The 21,697-nt window shown below is 55.3% G+C and overlaps 1 protein-coding gene across 3 annotated transcripts in view; it reads left to right on the top strand.

The window, feature by feature from the left end:
* RFX2 (regulatory factor X2) overlaps window positions 1-18,314 on the top strand; it is a 129,562-nt gene extending 111,248 nt beyond the window's left edge. For 2 of the 3 annotated variants that reach the window (XM_032169388.2, XM_032169386.2), the window contains 10 exons: window positions 690-805; window positions 2,697-2,815; window positions 3,097-3,209; window positions 3,724-3,878; window positions 6,767-6,864; window positions 8,180-8,329; window positions 9,028-9,236; window positions 14,139-14,292; window positions 15,844-15,886; window positions 16,540-18,314. In XM_032169388.2, the coding sequence (XP_032025279.1) occupies window positions 690-805; window positions 2,697-2,815; window positions 3,097-3,209; window positions 3,724-3,878; window positions 6,767-6,864; window positions 8,180-8,329; window positions 9,028-9,236; window positions 14,139-14,292; window positions 15,844-15,886; window positions 16,540-16,655 (1,273 nt within the window). In that variant the 3' untranslated portion in view covers window positions 16,656-18,314. Of the gene's footprint in view, window positions 1-689; window positions 806-2,696; window positions 2,816-3,096; window positions 3,210-3,723; window positions 3,879-6,766; window positions 6,865-8,179; window positions 8,330-9,027; window positions 9,237-14,138; window positions 14,293-15,843; window positions 15,887-16,436 lie in introns of all 3 variants that reach the window. The other variant, XM_032169387.2, reaches the window with a different exon arrangement.
* The last annotated feature ends 3,383 nt before the right edge of the window (window positions 18,315-21,697 follow it).

Below are 21,697 nucleotides of genomic sequence, written 5' to 3'. Positions count from 1 at the left end.
CCAGTTGGTCAGGCTGGTCTCGAACTCCCGACCTCAGATGATCTGCCCGCCTCGGTCTCCCAAAGTGCTGGGATTACAGGCGTGAGCCTCTGTGCCCGGCCAAGAATTTCACTTTTTTTCTAAAAGAGAAATGTTAGGGGGAAAATATATATCTATTTTCTCAAGTGTCCATTAACAAACTGTGGTTCATCCATATGATGGAATATTATTCAGCCTTAAAAAGGAGAAATTCCAACACAGGCTACAACTCGGTGGACCTTGAGGACATAACGCTCAGTGAGAGAGGCCAGTCGCAAAAGGACAAATCCCGTGTGACCCCACTCCTAGGAGGTCCCTAAAGTCGTCAGATTCACAGAGACAGGAAGTCGGATGGGGGGTGCCAGGGGCTGGCTGAAGACGAGGATGGGGAGTGAGTGTTTCATGGGGACAGAGCTTTAGTGTGGGAAGATGAGCAAGTTCTGGAGATGACAATGGTGACAGTTGCACAACCACGTGAATGTGCTTAATGCTGCTGAGCTGTGCACTCAAAATGGTTCCGATGGTAACTTTTGTGTTATGTGTATTTGACCGCAAATTGTAAACATCATACACACACATGCCTGACTGAATCCTGCCCAGCCCCCCACTCCTTGGGCCCACCCCCAGTAGGGCTGCTGGGCCTCACGGTGGTATGTGTGTTCCCGGCCTAGGTACCGGCCAGCCCAGAAGATGGACAGCCTCGGGGACAGCGGCTCCCACAGCGGCCTGCACAGCACTCCAGAACAGACCATGGCCGTGCAGAGCCAGCACCACCAGCAGTACATAGGTGAGAGGCCTGGTCAGGCCCCGGGGCGGGGCTCCCATCTGCTCCCCACACTCCTGGGTTTCAACACCAGCAGAACCAGTGGCGTCTAAGTGTCCGCTTCCGACAGTTTTCTTATGAGACACCTTTTCGGTCAAATAGAAAGTTCTCGATAAACCTTCTTTCTGACATCCCTGAGACTTTAGAATAATCAGCACATGCCAAAAATATTAATATATAAAATGACCATCAGAAAAATGAGAAAATAAAATCAAATGACCATCAGAAAGAACACTAGAGGACAGGCGGCTCATGCCCCTGGTCCCAACACCTTGGGAGGCCAAGGCGGGAGGATCACTCGAGCTCAGGAGTTCAAGACCAGCCTGGGCAACATACTAAAAAATTAAAAAATTAGCCAGGCATAGTAGCAAGCTCCTGTGGTCCCACCTATTCAGGAGGCTGAGGCAGGAGGATCACTTGAGCCCAGAAGTTTGAGGCTGCAGTGAGCCGTGATCACGCCACTACTCTCCAACCTGGGTGACCTAGCGAGACTCTGCTTTTAAAATTAAAGAAAAAAAAAAAAGAAAGAACGCTAGATATCCTTCTCTACTCAGGGTGCACCAGGATTTGCCTGCCATCTGGGCTTTCTTCCTTCTTGCCTGGAGCTTTTGGGGTGCTTCTGGTTCCCCAACAAGAGGCAGTCTTGGCCTCCTCCCTGGGGGCTGCTCAGGGGACAGCGTTCTCCCCCAGCTGGCCTAGTGGTGGCACCATCTCTGCCCCGGGAAGGCCCTAACTCAGAGCCTGCCATGAGGGAGGGCGGCCAAGGAAGGCCTACTGGTGTATCATGATTCAGGTGGGCTCCGTACACACTCAGTGGCTTCCATGTAGTTTATGATCTTTTTTGAGCCCAAACAGAACCCTCCTGGGTTGAGTCTCTTGCAGAGATTGAGGTGGGGTCAGGCCCATCTCCAGGAGGTCACTGCAGGGACACTATGGCTGGCCTTCTCCCTGAGATGTGCTGCCCTGAGCTGGCTCTGCAGGTACTTGCTGTGTGCCAGGGCCTGGGCTCAGGGCTTTCTCTGTGTCTGCATATTTAATGTTCCTGGGAGGTGACAATATCCTCTCCATTTTCTACCTGAGAAAACTGATGCTTACAAATTCTCTGACTATGCCGGGCACGGTGGCTCACACCTGTAATCCCAGCACTTTGAGAAGCCGACGCAGGCAGATCACCTGAGGTCGGGAGTTTGAAACCAACTTGGCCAACATGGCAAAACCCCATCTCTACCAAAAAAATACAAAATTAGCCATGCGTGGTGGCACACACCTGTAATCACAAATACTCGAGAGGCTGAGACAGGAGAATCACTTGAACCCGGGAGGAGGAGGTTGCAGTAAGCCAAGATCATGCCACTGCACTCCAGCCTGGGTGACAGAGCGAGACTCCGTCTCAAAAAAAAAAAAAAAAAAAATGACCAGGCACAGTGGCTCACGCCTGTAATCCCAGCACTTTGGGAGGCCGAGGTGAGTGGATCACCTGAGGTCAGGAGTTCGAGACCAGCCTGGCCAAGATGGCAAAATCCTGTCTCTACTAAAAAATGCAAAAATTAGCTGGCATCGTGGCACACACCTGTAATCCCAGCTACTCGGGAGGTTGAAGCAGGAGAATCGCTTGATCCCAGGAGCTAGAGGTTGCAGTGAGCCGAGATCGTGCCACTGCACTCCAGCCTAGGCAGCAGAGCAAGGCCCTATCTCCAAAAAAAAAGAAAAAGAAAAAAAAGAAAAAACAAATTCCCTGACTGCATGGGGTGGGGCAGAACATCTGTTTCTGGGCCCCCATCCACCATGGCCTTCCAGTTGTCCACGGTGTCCTAAGAGCCCCGCCGTTTCTGATGTTCCCGTGTTCCTCCCCCAGATGTCTCCCACGTCTTCCCTGAGTTCCCAGCGCCCGACCTGGGCAGCGTCCTGCTGCAGGACGGCGTCACACTGCACGACGTCAAGGCCCTGCAGCTGGTGTACAGACGGCACTGCGAGGTGACCGCCCCAGCCCAGGCAGGCAGCTCCTACGTGTCCCTCCCGGGATACGCCAGCGCTCAGGCCAGGCGCCCCTGGGTGATGCTGAGGAGATGGAGCCCCGAGCCCCCCCACAATCATCCTCTCTGAAGCAGCAGCCCCTCCGCATCCATGTCCATCACCTGCTCCTCTCTTCTCTGTGGCCTCCCTTGGGATTCCAGGGCACCCTGCTGCAGCCCGGATCACGGCTGCACATGATGGGCACACGCACCCGTCTGTCTCACCGGTCCCTTCATTCCTAGGCAACTGTAGATGTGGTGATGAACCTCCAGTTCCACTACATCGAGAAGCTGTGGCTCTCCTTCTGGAACTCTAAGGCCTCCTCCAGCGATGGCCCCACCTCTCTTCCTGCCAGGTGACTGCCACACCCTGGCTGGGTTCACAGCACCCCCAGACTTAACCCCCTGCTGACGTCCACCAGTAACCCACAAACAAAAGCCTCAGCTCTCCAAGAATCAGGGCTCAGACCCCTCTGCCTTCGTCCCTGTAATTTTTAGACTTGGTAGAGTCGACTTGAAATTCACATTGCCATCCGCCCCTTTTCAAGGTCAGACTGTTTGAATAGGGAGGATTTTAGAGGTGACCATGATGCAATCCCAAGTAGAAGTGACCCCAACCCATAGCTGCAGTGAGACGCAGTATGACAGTATGACCACTGGCAGCGGGGGACAGCGTGGACCCTGGGGGAAACACGGAGGCGCCAGGAGCAACATGGAGGGAGGGGACCCATCGAGGCTCAGGGATGGGGAGCAAAACCCCAGCCCCACTGTTGGGCAAAAGTCCTGCAGCCCGGCTCTCTGGTCACTCCCGTGGCTGAGTGAGCCCACCTGGGCCAGGCCACAGCTCACCTGTCCCCTCTCCCTCCACAGTGACGAAGACCCCGAGGGCGCCGTCCTGCCCAAGGACAAGCTCATCTCCCTGTGTCAATGCGACCCTATCCTCAGGTGGATGAGGAGCTGCGACCACATCCTCTACCAGGCGCTGGTGGAGATTCTCATCCCCGACGTGCTGAGGCCGGTCCCCAGTAAGTGACCCACGGCCCCACCCGGCGCCACTCCATCCTCTCTTCCTGCCTCCTCTGTCCTTTCTTACATGTACATCTTCAGCCACCTCAGACCATCGCTTTCACAGAGAACCCACACTGGTTCATGCCAGTGATCCCCACACTTTGGGAGGCTGAGGCAGACAAATCGCTTGAGCCCAGGAGTTTGAGACCAGCCTGGGCAACATAGTGAGACCCTGTCTCTAAAAAAAAAAAAATTAACTGGGGCCAGGCAAGGTTGCTCACATCTGTAATCCCAGCACTTTGGGAGGCCGAGGCGGGCAGATCATTTGAGGTCAGGAGTTTGAGACCGGTGTGACCAACATGGTGAAAACCATCTCTACTAAAAATACAAAGATTTAGCCGGGCATGGTGGCACATGCCTGTAGTCCCAGCTACTAGGGAGGCTGAGCCAGAAGAATAGCTTTAACCCAGGAGGCAGAGGTTGCAGTGAGCCAAGATCACACCACTGTACTCAGCTTGACTCTGTCTCAAAAAAAAAAAAAAAAATGAGCTGGGCATGGTGGTGTGTGCCTGTAGCCCTAGCTACTCTGGAGGCTGAAGCGGAAGGATCACTTGAGCCCAGGAGTTTGAGACCAGCCTGGGCAACATAGTGAGACCCCGTTTCTAAAAAAAATACAAAAATTAGGTGGATGTGGTGTTGTGTGCCTATAGTCCCAGTGACCCAGGAGGCTGAGGCAGGAGGATCACCTGAGCCCAGGAGGTCGAGGCTGCAGTGAGCTATGATCGCACCACTGCACTCCAGCCTGGGCAACAGAGTGAGACCCTGTCTCAAAAAAAATCCCTAAGCAAGAGCCGCTGTGGGCCGTAGAATGTGTGTCCTCTGGCATGCGTATCTATCCTTGTCTCTGACTTGAGAGGAAGGTCACAGTGGCTCTGGTGAGCTCTACTTGCTGTCAGGACACTGCCAAGAGTAGCTGGGCTGGGCTCGGTGCTTTCTTTTTTTTTTTTTTTTTTTTTTTTTGACTACAGGCGCCCGCCACTGCGCCCGGCTAATTTTTTGTATTTTTAGTAGAGACGGGGTTTCACCGTGGTCTCGATCTCCTGACCTCGTGATCCGCCCGCCTCAGCTTCCCAAAGTGCTGGGATTACAGGCTTGAGCCACCGCGCCTGGCCTGGGCTCGGTGCTTTCTAGAAGGTTCATTGGGGACATGCAGGCCGGCCTCTGGGAGTAGCCTGCTCGCAGCCCTGGAGCCGCCACTGTGCGGAAGGCCTTGGCCCAGGGCCACGTGGGGTTGCTGCCCACTCTGGCCCTACAGACAACCACAGCCACCTTCCTCCAGCCTCCCTTAAGCCCCACCGTGACACTTCCTGAGTGCCACCCCCTGTAGGAGGGGCAGGGACATAAACTTAGAAGAAGAAGCTGGGACATGGCCCTGGACTCCTGCAGCCTGTTTGGGTAGAGGCTGACCTTTAACCCCCAGCCAGACCCCACTTCCCAGCACCGTGGGATTCCAGGAGACATTTACACCCCAGCGCCCCGCCCTGTGATTTCCCACAGGACTTGGCGGGGGTGGGGAGAGAGTGACAGACACAGTGAGGAAAGAAGCCAGGCCCACAGCAGGGCTCACTTGTGCTCTTGGGGACCTCCCAGGGCCTCCAGCTCCTGAGGCAATGACAGCACCCACCACGAGGGGCCCCTCAGGCCAGGCCCATGCCAAGCTCCCCAAAACCCTGGGGGTCGTCAAGGAAGCTGGGCACAGAGGTCTCTCTTCATAAATCACAGCATCAGGACCACAGGCTGTGCCCCGCAGTCCATCCACAAACATCCGGGCCCGTGGGCCGTGCCCCTCAGGCCATCTACAAACGTGCGGGCCCGTCAGTACCAGGCAGCTCTCCGTCCTGCTGAGTAAACTCTATGCTCCCTTTGCTGGAAGATGGGAAACAGCAAAAGTATTGCATTTCTCATTTGGCCTGGCCTTGCCTGTCTGCCTGAAAACTGTTCAGGGCAGTGCCTTGTTCGAGTTTCTACGTTATGGTGGGAGTTTGGGGTATCTTTCCTTTTGCATTTTAAAATATTTTTCTGGGTTTTTTTTGTTGTTTGTTTGTTTGTTTTGTTTAGACAGTTTAGCTCTTGTCACTCAGGCTGGAATGCAGTGGCACGATCTCGGCTCACTGCAGTCTTTGCCTCCTGGGTTCAAGTGATTCTCCTGCCTCAGCCTCCCAAGTAGCTGGGATTACAGGCACCCACCACCATGCCCAGATAATTTTTGTATTTTTAGTAGAGATGGAGTTTCACCATGTTGGCCAGGCTGATCTCGAACTCCTGACCTCAGGTGATCCACCCATCTCAGCCTCCCAAAGTGCTGGGATTACAGGCGTGAGCCACCTCGCCCGGCTTTTTTTTTTAACAGTCTTATTATTTGCTTCTTATTCTAAGCCACTTTAAAATAAATTAGGAAGTTGGTAGAATGTATTTACATGTGTGTGTGTTTCTGTCAAGGCCTCTTTCCCTTGGCACTGTTGATATCTGGGGCTGGATCGTTCTCTGGGGTGGGGCCCTCCTGGGCACTGCGGGGTGCTTAGGAGCATCCCTAGCCTCCACCCACTCCATGCCTGAGGCACCCCACAGTCATGACAACCATTAACATCCCCAGACATCGCCCAGTGTCTCCTGGGGCAGAATCGCCCCTGTGAGACCCACATAGGCAGTGGGTGGTGACCAGCAGCACTGGGCCATGCCCGGTTCTTCCCTTTTCTAAGTGTCCTCGGTTCCCCATCACCTGTGTGGCTTGTTCTTCATGGTGGTCATTTTCATCGCACTTGGGCCAGCTCTTACACCGAATGCTGATTTCCAGGGTCCAGTCACTGCCTTTCTCCCTGGTAATATCATGGTCTGTATCCCCCAGGTACCTTGACACAGGCCATCCGTAACTTTGCCAAGAGCTTGGAAGGCTGGTTGACAAATGCCATGAGTGACTTCCCACAACAGGTTATCCAGACCAAGGTACGTCCGGGGTGGGGCCTGGGCTCCCCAACTATGGCTGGGAGGGGCTCCACTCCAGGACAGCATGAGGATCACTGTGCCCCAGAGAGCGCTGGCTTCTTCCCTGTGTCATGAGAGTAATCGATCCCTTCAGGAAGCCCCGAGCACACTGCCGATGACGCATCAGTGCTGGCAGGAAGGGGAACAACAGAAGATGTCATTTGATGTCATATCTTTGGGTCAGTTCAGAACAGACTGAGTGTTTCTGTGCTCATCTTATTCGGGAAAATTAATCTCCTTGCTATGACCCTTATTGCTACAATCTTGGCCACAAATCAATCGAATCTGAATGTAGACCCTTGGCCGATGTGTGGGAGAGAGTGATTACCCACCGTTCTCACGAGCGTTTCTTTTTTATTATTTTTTTTTGAGACAGAGTCTCACTCTGTCACCCAGGCTGGAGTGCAATGGCGTTATCTCAGCTCACTGCAACCTCTGCCTCCCGGGTTCAAGTGATTCTCCTGCCTCAGCCTCCCGAATAGCTGGGATTACAGGTGCCCGCCACCACACCCGGCTAATTTTTTTGTATTTTTAGTAGACACAGGGTTTCGCCATGTTGGCCAGGCTGGTCTCGAACTCCTGACCTCAGGTGATCCACCTGCCTTGGCCTCCCAAAGTACCGGGATTACAGGCATGAGCCACCACACCTAGCCATCATGAGCATTTCTTGAAGGGCTCTTGGGTGAGAGGAGGCAGCTGCAGGGCACCCGCCTGCTCTTCGGAATTGATCTGTTAGGCAGTGATGCAAGCATTGATCGGGTCATTGTTAAAAATTCAGATTCAGGGCTAGTGCAGTGACTCACTCCTGTAATCCCAGCACTTTGGGAGACCAAGACAGGAGGATCATTTGAGGCCAAGAGTTTGAGACCAGCCTGGGCAACAAGCAAGACCCCATCTCTTAAAAAAAAAATAAGATTCCCAGGCCACACCCACTAAAAGTCTGATCCTGTAGCAGCCAGGAATCTGTGGTCTCAACAGCCCCTCCAGAGAACCACAGGGACTCTAGAAGTGGACATGGTGACAGTTGTGAATTCTAACTCAGCAGCATGCGGGCTTCGGTTAGCGACGCGTGTGATGTGCTGGCGAGGTCTCCTCTTCACTGATTCTCACTCACTGGGTCCTTAAGAATAGCAGGGGGTTCCCTCTTCCCTGCCCAGGTTGCTGTTTCCTGCTCCCTCCTCCCTGTGTTGTCCCTGAGCCCACGCACCCCTGCAAAGAGCGCAGCGGAACAGGCTCTCCCCGCGAACCCCTGCTCACCACGAGCCCTGGCTTACAGGTGGGCGTCGTCAGTGCCTTCGCCCAGACGCTGCGGCGCTACACGTCCCTCAACCACCTGGCACAGGCGGCCCGGGCGGTGCTGCAGAACACGTCCCAGATCAACCAGATGCTCAGCGACCTCAACCGCGTGGACTTTGCCAACGTGCAGGTGACCTCCTCCACACCGTCCCCAGGGCCTGGGCTTCCCGCCCTCCAACAAAACCAGCAAACCCACCAAGTGGAGCCCGTGGCACAACCCGGCCCGTGCCCCGCGCCTGGCCACGGTTCTGTTGCATGACACGGGTCCCAGGCCAAAGCCCACCCACAGCCCCCAGCTCTCTCCACTCCATCATCTCTCAGGGCCCTCTGGCGTCCAGGTGCTGTGGCCAACACTTCTGCTCATTTTCCTCACGAAGGCTCCCAGCTTCCAGGATCCTGGCACCACGTTGACTCTCCCCGTGGCCACTTTCCTGGCTCTGTCTCCTGTGCTTGGCAAAGTGCTGGCCCACAGCAGATTCCGAGCTATGCTTATTTCAGGCCCTGGGTTTATCCATTAAATAAATAAATGCACACACACACATTTAGAAGTGACCCCTTTAAAACAAAACTAAACGAAGACCTCGTATAGCATGAGCTTTGATCCAGAAAGACCCGGGTATGAGTCCCCGGAAGCCACGTAGGATCCCCCTTGGCTCTCTATTCTGCCCATGTGACGGGAGACACAGGGCTCGGCTTGCAGCTGTCAAGGTCAAGGGTGAGAAGGCTCAAGCACAGTACGATGTCCCGCCCTGAGCATGGCTAGGTCTGGGGAGGGCTGCCGTGGCTGGGGGTCCGCATTGCTGACGCTGGCCTCCATCCTGCCCACAGGAGCAGGCCTCGTGGGTGTGCCAGTGCGAGGAGAGTGTGGTGCAGCGGCTGGAGCAGGATTTCAAGATGACCCTGCAGCAGCAGAGCTCCCTGGACCAGTGGGCCAGCTGGCTGGACAGCGTGGTCACCCAGGTCCTGAAGCAGCACGCCGGCAGCCCCAGCTTCCCCAAGGCCGCCCGGCAGTTCCTGCTGAAATGGTCCTTTTACAGGTTAGTCCCGCCAGACCTCCAAGAGAATTCTGGCAGGTGGGGGCTCTGAGAGAAACTTCTAGAGGGTAGGGGGCTTGGCTGGTGAGCTCAGAGAAAAACAGGGCTCAGCAGAGTTGCAGCAGTGCCTGAACCTGCAAAAAACAACTACCTGGCTGGGGGCCTCACTCATGACCAGCGGCTCCCAGGGGCAGGCCCAGAAGGCCACCATGGCCTAAAAACTAAGTTGCAAGTTCTGCAGACAGAAATCATCACTGGGGGCTGGGCATGGTGGCTCATACTTATAATCCCACCACTATGGGAGGCCAAGGCAGGAGGATGGCTTGAGACCAGAAGTTCGAGGCCAACCTGGGGAAAATATCAGGACCTCTACAAAAAGTAAAAAAACTTAGCTGGACATGGTGGCATGTGCCTGTGGTCCCAGATACTTGGGAGGCTGAGGTGGGAGGATCTTTGAGCCCAGGCGGTCCTGGCTGCAGTGAGCCAAGATTGCACCACTGTACTCCAGCCTGAGTGACAGAGCAAGAACCCATCTCTAAAGGGGGGAAAAAAGCTATCTCAGAACTGCCAAGGGCACAAGGAGGCTCCTGGTGAAATTTCAAAACACCAAGTTTGAGAAACAACCATAAAAGCTTCCAGAGAGAAAGCAACAGGCTGGGGATGGGAGCACCATTAGACTTCCGAACAATGTGCAGAAACCTAGAAGGCAGTAGAGCGAAGTCCTGAGAGTTCTGAAGGGAAATCATTTCCAAGCTACAAACCTACTTTGTGCAGAGCAGGGCAGGGGAGCCAAGGCTTCCAGAGGGATCGTCCCCAGGAAAGGCACCAAGATGCCTCCTACAGTTCTGTCAGGGAGTTTTAGTCTTGCTGAGTACATGGAAAAGTGTGCATTTTTAAAAAAAGAGCCAGTTATTACCCCAGGAAAAAACAAAGCTGTTCTGTGGCTGACAGGCCCCATATGACCCAGCACATGGATGAGCTATGGCCACAGGGCCAAATTGTTATCCCCACCTGTATTAGTCCATTCTCACGCTGCTGATACAGACATACCCAACACTGGGTAATTTATAAAGAAAAATAGGTTGAATGGACTCACAGTTCCACCTGGCTAGGGAGGCCTCACAATCATGGCGGAAGGCCAAGGAAGAGCAAAGGCACATCTTCCATGGCGGGAAGCAAGAGAGCATGTGTGGGGGAACTCGCCTGTATAAAACCATTGGATCTCGGCCGGGTGCAGTGGCTCACGCTTGTAATCCCAGCACTTTGGGAGGCCAAGGCGGGCAGATCACGAGGTCAGGAGATCGAGACCACGGTGAAACCCCGTCTCTACTAAAAATACAAAAAAATTAGCCGGGCATGGTGGCGGGTGCCTGTAGTCCCAGCTACTCGGAGAGGCTGAGGCCGGATAATAGCGTGAACCCAGGAGGCGGAGCTTGCAGTGAGCCGAGATTGCGCCACTGCACTCCAGCCTGGGCGACAGAGCGAGACTCTGTCCCCAAAAAAAAAAAAAAAAAAAAACCACCATTGGATCTCATGAGACTTATTCACTCTCAAGAGAACAGCACGGGAAACATCTGCCCCGTGATTCAGTTGCCGCCCACCAGTCCCTCCCACAACATGTGGGGATCATTACAATTCAAGGTGAGATTTGGGTGGGGACACAGAGCCAAACCATATCACTGCCCCAGCTCATTGTGCAAATGAAGTTTTATTGGAACCTCAGCCACATGCATTCATTCACAGATCAGCTACAGCTGTCAATGCAAACAGAACAGTGTGACTGTTGGGTACAAAGCTGAAAATATTTACTATCTGGCAAGTGTTAAAACGAGTTTGCCTGGCCGGGCGTAGTGGCTCACGCCTGTAATCCCCACACTTTGGGAGGCTGAGGCAGGCGGATCACTTGGGGTCAGGAGTTCAAGACCAGACTGGCCAACATGGCGAAACCCCATATCTACTAAAAATATAAAAATTAGTCAGGCATGGTGGTGGGCACCTGAAATCCCAGCTACTTGGGAGGCTGCAGCAGGAGAATCGCTTGAATCTGGGAGGTAGAGGTTGCAATGAGCTGAGATTGTGCCACTTCACTCCAGCCTGGGCAATAGGAGCCAAACTCCATCTCAAGAAAAAAAAAAAAAACAAGAACAAGTTTGCTGACCCCTCAGCTGGCCAGCCAGCACCCCTGTTCTCAGCTCTCTCCTTACGCACTCCCCTGGCCACGCTGCCTCAGGGCCTTTGCACCTGCCCCCCTTGCCTGGAACATCTTTCCCCCATACAGCCACGCAGAGAAACCCATCATCTGCAGAGAAACCCCCCACCCCCAGCCTCTGTAAATAAGACAGCCCATTCCTCCCCACTTTGCATGCCCCCTGCCCCGCCTTTCTCCTGGCATTGACTGTCACCTGTCATCTGTTCACTTGTCTGTTGTCTGTCTCCTGCATGATCAGGCGCGCTACCCAAGTGCCGGGACCTCACTTCTGTTTAAACGCTGGCGGAGTGAATGAATGAGGGAACCACACTAATAGACTGTGCGGCTCTGCCATGGACCTAGCACATCATTGCCACATAACAGAAACACCAGTGTAGCCAGAAATTACAATAAAGCCACACTGGGGTAATGGGGGAGGAAGAGCAAGGGAAGAGACAGCGTAGGGATGCCGATGCCAGTCTCCATGGACAGAGGGAAGATTGCAAGCGGAAGAATCGAGAAGAGCAGAGTTAGCGCAGGACTGAGGTACCTGCCAGCCAGAGAAGAGCTGGAGGGAATCGGGGTCACATCTGCAAGGTGGGGGTGCTCTTCATGGGGCAGACCGAGACAGTGTTCCACTTCATTCTCATTTGTTTGTTTGTTTGTTTTCTGAGACAGAGTCTTGCTCTGTCACCAGGCTGGAGTGCAATGGTGCGATCTCGGCTCACTGCAGCCTCCCCCTCCTGGGTTCAAGCACTTCTCATGCCTCAGCCTTCCGAATAGCTGGGATTACAGGCGCCCACCACCAGGCCTGGCTGATTTTTGTATTTTTAGTAGAGATGGGGTTTTGCCATGTTGGCCAGGCTGCTCTCAAACTCCTGACCTCAGGTGATCCACCTGCCTCAGCCTCCCAAAGTGCTGGGATTCCAGTCGCGAGCCACCGTGCCCGGCCTGACTTCATTCTTATGCACGTGCAGTGCCATCATAAAAAATAAAAATTAGGTTTACGGGATTTATTTCTGTAGCACCCACTAGAAAATGGTAGCATGTGGGCTGAGGCCTTGGCTGGTCATCCCCAAGCTCTGGCTGGGCCTCCCTTGGTGGTGGTCGGCCGATGCTCCTACCCTCTGGGAGCTGTGAGCCCATTTGGGAACCCAGAGATACCGAGGTGACTGCAGGCGATGTTCTGGAAATACTTTGGACTGAAGCATCGCACCAGATACCGGGGCTGTGGGGAAGCTGGTTGCAGAGTGCCAGCACCTCATCTGCGTGTGGGAGGTCTTTGGGGAAAGGGGGCTTGGGAGCCAAGCTGGGTGGGCCTGGGGGAACAGGAAGGGGCTGGGGGCTTTGCAGCTATGCTTAATGCCTAAGGATAGACAGCCTTGGTGGTCTTCATAGTGCGGCTGTCTTTGCCTTTCTCAAGCCTGTGTCTTCTTTTTATTGCTACAATACCAATTAGATGTAACAGAGTTTATGAAAATTTACTTCGAGCCGGGGCAGCTGGGCATTGGGGGCCGCCTGGCTTGTAGGCCAAAGTTTTTAATCAGGTGCCACTGTATATAAGTCCTTTAGGTCTTATAGGAGGACTGAGACATCGTTCCACTTCATTCTTTTTTTTTTTGAGACGGAGTGTTGCTCTGTCGCCCAGGCTAGAGTGCAGCGACATGATCTCGGCTCACTGCAGCCTCTGCCTCCCAGGTTCAAGTAATTTTCCTGCCTCAGCCTCCCAAGTAGCTGAGATTACAGGCATGTGCCGCCATGCCTCGCTAATTTTTGTATTCTTAGTAGAGATGGGGTTTCACCATGTTGGCCAGGCTGGTCTAGAACTCCTGACCCCAAGTGATCTGCCCACCTTGGCCTCCCAAAGTGCTGGGATTACAGGCGTGAGCCACGGTGCCCAGCCTCTTTTGGTCTTATACTGATCCTTTAGGTCAGGGGCCGCCTCTCCTGGAAAGAACCAGGTAGTATTTGCAGCCATCCTAGGGAAGACAACATAGGAACGGGCATGACGTGTGCCAGTGAAACTGTCTGTGGACACCAGAATGTGAATTTCATGTAATTTCCACATGCCACCGAATATAATTATTCTTTTGACTTTTTCCAACCATTTCAAAATGTAAAGCATTGTCAGCTCACAGGCTGAGGGCTGGATGCAGACTGGATCTGGGCTGAAGTCTCTGAAACCCCTGCTTTCGCTGACAGAGACTAAAGCACCCTGGCTTTTTGTCTTATTTTTAGGTGCCTGAAACCACAGGCTGAGGAATGGCGGGAGGTGGCAAGGATACGGGGAAGGTGGGGAAAGGCGCCTCCTGCTGGGGAGACAGGCACCAGCTGCCAGCCTGTGTTCTGATTGGGAGTCCGAAATGTCACTAGAAAGACTCACTAGCTAAGAGCCCGTCCAGCGCCTGTGCTAGCACCAGCCACAGTTGTGTTTCCAGCAGCCTGTCGCTTTGGGGCTGACTGCCCATCTCCCTCTCCTGTCCCCCGGGTGGTCTCTGGAACTGAGCGGGAAGGCCTGCCCTACCTGTCCATCACGTGGGCCCAGGGTCTCGGCAGCCCCGTCGGCCCCCCGTAGGCCGGCGGGTCTTAGGATCACTCAGCCTCTGGGTTCCCCAGGGAACGTAGAGCCGGGGGCGTGTAGCTGCCATGAAGTCTGGCCCGGGGCCCAGGTTCCATGCTCCCCTGAGGGTCCCCAGCCTCTGTCCGCTTGTCGCCAGCTCCATGGTGATCCGGGACCTGACCCTGCGCAGCGCCGCCAGCTTCGGCTCCTTCCACCTCATCCGCCTGCTCTACGACGAGTACATGTTCTACCTGGTGGAGCACCGCGTCGCGGAGGCCACCGGAGAGACGCCGATTGCTGTGATGGGAGAGGTGAGGACCCTCCTGGGTGGGACGGCCGGGGCTTGGCCAGGCCTGTGGGGAGAGGGCGGTGTGCTCTGAGCAGCCCAGAGAGAGGACACTCGCAGGTCCCACTGCTCTGCCGCCGGGACAGATCTGTAGCTCGATAAAGAACAAGCCATAGAAACGGCCCCACTCGTGCCAGGACACAGCAGTGACTTTCAAAACATCAAAACCACAAGTCTTATCAGCACCGGGAAGGATCTGGAGCTCTGTCCAAGTTCGCAGTCACCATCAAACCGCTGGCTCTGGAAGGAGGTTGTCCTTGGGCATTCTGCCACGCAGGGGAGGCCTCGGACACCCCGCCCAAAGTTTTCTTTTTATTATGGTAACATACACATAGGGTGATATTTCCATGTTAAAGCGCACAATAAAGTGGCGTTTAGCCCATTCACAACGTGCAGCTGGCACCACTGTCCAGTTCCAGAACATTCCATCACCCCAAAAGGAAACCCCATCCCCAGGAGCAGTCATTCCCAAGCCCTTCCTGCAGCACAGCACCCACGCAGCCCCCTCCTGCCTCAGTGGATCAGCCTGTCCTGGACACTTCATAGAAATGGGATCACACACTGTGTGGCCTTTTGTGTCCGGCGTCTCTCACTGAACGTGACATCTGCGCTGTGGCCCGGGTCAGAGCCTAGTTCCTCTCCTGGCTGAGTTGTGTTCCAGTGCGTGGCTGGCTGCACTGTGCTGACCCCTCGTCCCTGCGTGCTGCATGGTCGCTCCCTCTCTCTGACCGTCGTGAACGGTGCTGCTGCGGGCATGTGTGGGCGGGTGTTTGTGTGCACGTGCTCCCTCTCTGTGGCCGTGGTGAGCGGTGCTGCCGTGGGCGTGTGTGGGCGGGTGTTTGTGTGCACGCGCTCCGGCAGTCTGTGGCCGTGGTGAGCGGTGCTGCCGTGGGCGTGTGTTTGTGTGCATGCCTGTGTTCAGTTCTTCAGGGTCCACACCTTGGAGTGGACTTGCTGGGCTGCATGGGGTGGCCTGGAGGAAGAAAGGAGATGATGCCTGATGAATGGCGGGTCCCCGCACTCTTACTACCCAGAGGCCACAGCACTCTAATAAGAGTCGGTGGCCAGGGCCCCACAATGTGTGCAGAAACTGTGGAAGCTGTCTGTTCTCTGCACGTTTGCGTGGACCCCGGGCTCTGGGGCAGCCAAGGAGTGGTTTTCATGCTGTGTACAGACTTCAGGGAGCAAAGATAACTTGGCCCATGGCCCTTCCATGCCACCTTAAAACCCGGAGCAGCCGCACCCAGAGGACCTTGGGAGCCAGCTGCTGTCCCCTCGCTGCCCCGAGCAGTCAGCACCCTCCACCCCCAGCAGCTCCCAGAGGTGGCCTGGACAGGGCACAGGGACCCACCCAGACACCTGGCAGCATCAGAGCCACATTTCAGGGCAGGCCCCAGCTGCTTCACTGTGAATGGAGGACGTGGCTCAAGGCAAGGTTGGGCCGGCATCCCCAGAGCCCCCAAACAGCAACTGCCGCCCCTCTGCAGGCGCCCCTGACTCCAGGTTTCTCTTTCAGGTCAACGATCTCGCCTCTCTGTCGCTGACGCTGCTTGACAAAGGTGGGTGCGTCTGCAGCTTTCCCACCACGGCCCTCCCAGGAGGGTGGTACTCCTGGCCGTGGCCTGTCTGCCCCATCTCATGATGAGCAGGTGGAAATGGGGGCAGCCCCTTGTTGGGTGAGGGCCCTGGGATCTGGCATCTGGACAGTGGGTGATGCCTGGGCAGCAGGCGCCACTGCAGACTGGCTCGGCTGGGGCTGAGAGTGCCGCCGGCCTCTGGGTAGGTCCTGCCCAGGGACCTCAGCACCAGGTCCAGACCAGGAAGCCCCTGGTCTCCTGTGCCCACGCCCAGCAGGAGAGTGGGACAGGCAGGCCAGAGGGACCCCTGGGCCCCGTCTCTGCCCCACGCGGGTGGGAGGACCCCAGAGGCCCCAGCCCTGTGGGGAGCAGGCCCCAGGCCCGTTGGCGCTGGGGAAGGGAGGCACAGGGCAGAGGCTCTTTCACCTGGCCCGACCTGGGGGCACCCCTGGGTGACCAGGCAGGTGGGGGAGGACAGGTCAGCCTGGAGCAGAGGCCGAGGCGGGGTCCACAGGCTGCCATGTGTCCTCAGCGCCCTGCCTGGCATGCTGGAGCAGTTCTCGGAACATGCGCTTCCGTCTCTCCCTCTCGTGCCCTCCTGATGATGGACACTGACCCTACCCCTCCCTCTGCAGAGGACATGGGCGATGAGCAGCGCGGCAGCGAGGCGGGCCCGGACGCCCGCAGCCTGGGCGAGCCCCTGGTAAAGCGGGAGCGCAGTGACCCCCACCACTCCCTGCAGGGCATCTAGCAGCCCCGGCTGGCGCCTCCGCAAGGTTCCAGAAGATGCCGCCTGGTCACTCTGGGAACCTGAATTTCACCGGCTCCACCAAATTAGTGCCTCTTAGACAATGTGATGTTTACTTTGACTCAAGCGGGGACTCCCGGGGTTAGCGTTCAAGAAGGAAAGCAGTTGTTGAAGCTACGGAAGCCCAGGCCGGGGCTCCCACTGGCTGTAGCTGTGCTCTGGGTCCCCAGGTCCCTGCGCAGCCACCAGGGCCACACCAGACCATGGGTTCCTTGTTCTGGACAAACTCTCCTCTGCTGGAACTCTGGACTTTGGCCCCAGTCCCTTTAAGAGCTGAAGGGGCTGTGCTGAGAGCACTGGCTTCTGCACTCAACTGGAACCAACTTTTACCATGACTTAAAAAATTAAAAAAATCTGTCAGAGCCCGAATAGAAAGGGATGGGCTCTCCCCTCCTACCTGCCACCGCTGGGGAGGCACAGAGCTCACCAGCGTCCCTGGAGTCCCCTCAGGAATGGAAAGTGGAGTGCCCTTGTCTGGTAGCACCATGTGGGAGGGACCCAGCTGGGCACAGTGCCCTGTGGCCTTTTAGAGCCAGACCTCCCTGCCCGATGCCCCGAGGCAGGAGGCCGGCCGTGCTGCAGGAACCCATCTGCAGATGCCAAAGGACTTGAGGGGCAGCTGACAATCGCTGTGTCCCGGCAGATCCACAGCTCGAAAAAGAACAAGCCACAGAAATGGGCGCACTCGTGCCAGCACGCAGCAGTGTCTTTCAAAAAATCAAAACCAGAAGTTTTATCACCAACGGGAAGGATCTGGGGCTCTGTCCAAGTTCACCGTCACCATCAAGCCACTGGCTGTGGAAGGAGTTTGTCCAACAGGGTCAGTGTCACAGCCGCAACTTCAGAAAGCAGCCATCCCACGTGTCGTCCAAACAGCAGTGCCTGCGTCCTGCTCCACGGAGTCTTCCAGAACACCTCCCTCTGAATTAATCCCGGAGCATCCCACCCCCAGTGAGTCCCACCTGGACCTCTTCAAAGTCAAAACTCTTCTCTGGGGACAAATATTCGGGACTTTCGAAGCCCTGAACTTGAAACACCAAGTTTGTCTCCATGGAAACACACAGCCCTGCCGTTGGACAGCTGCGTGCTGGAGTTCTGTCCCCAAACCAACTGCAGAGAAGAAAGACGAGCCTCGGCCCAGGATGCGATTTCTAACGAAATGCAATAGTTTTCTCTTTTTGGAAAAATGTTTATACCAATAGTTTTGTGCGCTGTTATTAGAACGTTTCTTATGAATGTGTACATTGCAGTATATTCAGTCCCAAATATTTTGTTCTCATTCACACAGAAGGTACTAGTGTCAGCTCATGTGGCCTTTAAAAACCTTACTTCCCCCGCCGCAGGAGCTCAGAGCATTGCTCGGCCTGCGCCAGAGTGAGGGATGCAGGAAGAGAAAGACGCGCGCTCACTTTAGAAACGAAAACTCGGGAATAATCACACTGTCTGGTCGTATAGCCTAAACCTTAGTTGAAATCAGACAGAAAGAATGTCTTTAAAATATACATCTCCTCTCCTTGGAGACACTGAAGCTCACAGTTAACTGATTGTAATGCCCGGCTTTTCCTCACTCCTGGTAACCAATACAAGCTGGTTTCTGCCTTAGGCTCCGGCCCGTCTTTCCGATCCACGAGGAGGAACAGAGGTGGCAGCGAAGCCACAAGCCTCTCAGGCCTGGTCTCGTTTTTCATAGCAGTAAACACACTGAGCATGCCCATTTTTGGACTCACTGTCCACACTCCAGGCCCTGTCCCTCCTGCCCTGGGACACCAGCCTACCAGGCTTGTGCCACTCAAGACCCAGAGGGGAAGCCACAGAGGTGCCCCCTGCAATTGCCTGTGGGCTCCCTGGGGATGTTCTAGTGCCTTCCGGAAGGAGCCCTTCAAGGCCCACCCTGAGCCAGTGATGGAGCAGAAACTGTTCTTTGTCCGGGATGGTCAATGGCTCCTGTTTACACCTTGGGTTTTTTCTTTTGTTTGTTTGTTTGTTTGTTTTTTTAAGAGACGGTGTCATTCTATCACCCAGGCTGGAGTGCAGTGGCACTATCATAGCTTACTACACCCGCAACCTCTTGAGCTCAGGTGATCCTCCCACCTCAGCCTCCTCAAGTAGCTGGGACTATAGGCGTGTGCCACCACATCCAGCTAATTTTTGTTTGTTTGTTTGTTTAGAGATGGGGGTCTTCCTATGTTGCCCAGGCTGGACTCAAACTCCTTGGCTCAAGTGATCCTCCCACCTTGGCCTCCCAAAGTGCTGAGATTACAGGCATGAGCCACCGCCCCGGCCTCCTGTTTACATTTGTTACAGGCTAGACCCACTCGGATCTAGCGGAGGAAGCGGGTGCACCAGTCTCGGATGCGAACCACTGGTCCACCCGGATCTAGCGGAGGAAGCGGGTGCATCAGTCTCAGATGTGAACCACTGGTTGTCTGCAGGGTTTACTTGGTACAGTCAGGGCCAAACTTCAGAATCATTGAGAATCAGTGCATGAGCTTGCTCAAAAATGACCGATTCCTGGAACCATTCCACGGGGAGCCTGACTCAGTGGGATTCGGGTAGGGGCCAGGAAGCGTGTTGTTGCTGCCATTCCCTCTCCGGGGACTGTGATGCCGGGCTATAGGACTTTGAAGAAACCCTACAGAGGAGAGCAGTGGGCTCAGGAACCAGGCAGGGCCCACCTGCGGGAGAGAGGGTGGCCCCCAGAGGCTAATACAGTTCCCGGTCAGCTGCCCCTAAATCTGTTTCCCGAGTGCCAGGCCAGTGCCCCGTATGCCCCCAGGGATACTCAGTCTTTGCCCCAGCCCAGGCCTTTCTGTCCCAGGCGAACCAGAATCGCCCCTAACTTCCCTGGGCTGGGACTCCAGGACCCCAGTGTGTCCTGACAGTGCCAACTTCAGCCAGGAAATCCACCTGCCCCACCCCCTGCTGGGTCACAATTTCAGACCTTCCTCCAGCTGAGACCCCTGAGCCAAATTAGGCAAGTGCCAACTCACCCACCTCCCCAGCCCCTGAAGAGCCAGGCTCAGTGTGGACTGCAGGGCCCAGAGTAGGAGACCCAAGCCTTGCCTATGGGGACTGAGAGGGTGGGGAGAGCGGGAGCTCAGAGCATGGGGGATGGCGCCCCAGGAAAGAGGAGCCTGCTTGAGGTCCTCAGGCCATCATGTGCCTCCAAAGCCCTCTGGGTAGGTCCCCAGGGTGCAGGTGCCTCAGAAAAAAAGGGGAACCTTGGTCTTACCAAGCACCTATAGGGAGTACTGGCCGTAATCACAGCAGGCTCCACGCTAGACACTTCTGTCCCGTCTCCTCTTGTTGATGACCTAAGGTAGATGTAATCCCCATTGTACACGTGGGAAAAGCAAGGCTGCTGGCTGGAATGCAGATGTGATGGCTGGAGCACAGCAGCCACAGTGGACCTCAAGGTGGAAGCCCCATGATAAGGATGGGAAAGCAATGAGTCAGAAGGAGCCTGGGTCCCTGGTGATGATGGAACTGCCATTACAGCCCTGACCTCCAGACAGACATCAGCAAGGAGGGGTGGGGGCCCCAGAGATGTCCCTGCCTTCACAAACTTTCTGGTGGCAGGAACTCCCTTGCAAGATGGGAGGGGACCCCAGACACTGCAGCTGCCAGCGTGCTAAGAAGGGGGAGATGTGGGCCAGGCCCGGTGGCTCATGTCTGTAATCCCAGCATTTTGGGAGGACAAGGCGGGTGGATCACCAGGTCAGGAGATTGAGACCATCCTGGCTAACATGGTGAAACCCCATCTGTACTAAAAATACAAAAATTAGCCAGGTGTGATGGCACACGCCTGTAGTCCCAGCTACTGGGGAGGCTGAGGCAGAAGAATCGCTTGAATCCGGGAGGTGGAGCTTGCAGTTAGCCGAGATCATGCCACTGCACTCCAGCCTGGGCGACAGAGTGAGATTCCATCTCAAAAAAAAACACAAACAAACAAAAAAGAAAATAAAAGAAAAAAGAAAGGGGAGATGCTCCAGCTAGAGTGCCCCCCACCCCCACCAACCGCCGCCACCCCTGTTTTCCTCCTGCCTCTGGCTGCTGCCCCTCTGCACCTGGGTCCTGCCCACTCCTCTCCTCCTTCTACCCCCTCAGTCACCTCAGCCACTCCCACGATGGAAATACCCTCCACGAGCTGCTGACTCTACCTCTGCCCAGAGCTCCTGGGTGCCTGGCCCTCGGCAGAGCAAGACAGCAGCCCGGCATCTGGTCGTCCAGACCTCCTCCCCATGTCTCCATCACAGCGTGGGCAGCACCGTCAGTCCCCGCATTGCCCTGCCCCGCCCCTTGGCCCTGCTCCCCAAAATGGCCATCATCCAACTGCTTCTCCCCTTCCTCTTTGCTACCCCCCAGCTCCTCCTCGGCCAGGAGAGGCACAGTGGCGGGGATTAGACTGCACAAGTTTGAGAGTCAGCTCCACGGTCATTCACTGTGCCCTCAAGTAAATTACCTTCATCAGTTTCTCCCACTGGAAAAAGAGACAATAAAAATACCTCACGGTGTTGTGAGAAAGGTCAATATACAGAAAGCACTGGACTAAGCCTTTAAGAGTTGTTTCTACCCCTTGGCACTGCAGATACCGCAGATGGTGGGGTGTCAGATAATTCTCTGGGGTGGGCCCATACTGGGTACTGCAGGGTGCTGAGCAGCATCCCTGGCCTCCACCCACTCCATGCCAGGAGCACTCCAGCCCAACCCTAACAACCAAAAATGTCTCTGGACACTGCCAGTGTCGCCTGGGAGACACCTTCCTCTTTAGCACTCACCTTAATTGGCGCTTCTTCTGGGAAGCCTTCCTGGATGCTCCCTGGGTAGATTATGGTCACTTAGACCCAACTTCCCCTACCATACTTTATAGTCATTGTTTGCAAATCTATCTTTCCCACAAGCTCTGCGAGTGAGTAGCTATCATTTGCCTTGTTGAAATGGACTTCCCAAATCTATCACAGGGCATGCTCAGCAAACATTGAGGG

The sequence above is a fragment of the Hylobates moloch genome, unplaced genomic scaffold (genome assembly GCF_009828535.3).
Source record: "Hylobates moloch isolate HMO894 unplaced genomic scaffold, HMol_V3 SCAFFOLD_12, whole genome shotgun sequence".
NCBI lineage: Eukaryota > Metazoa > Chordata > Mammalia > Primates > Hylobatidae > Hylobates > Hylobates moloch.
Note: the sequence above shows the minus strand (reverse complement) of the source record. Positions and strands in the feature narration are given on the sequence as shown.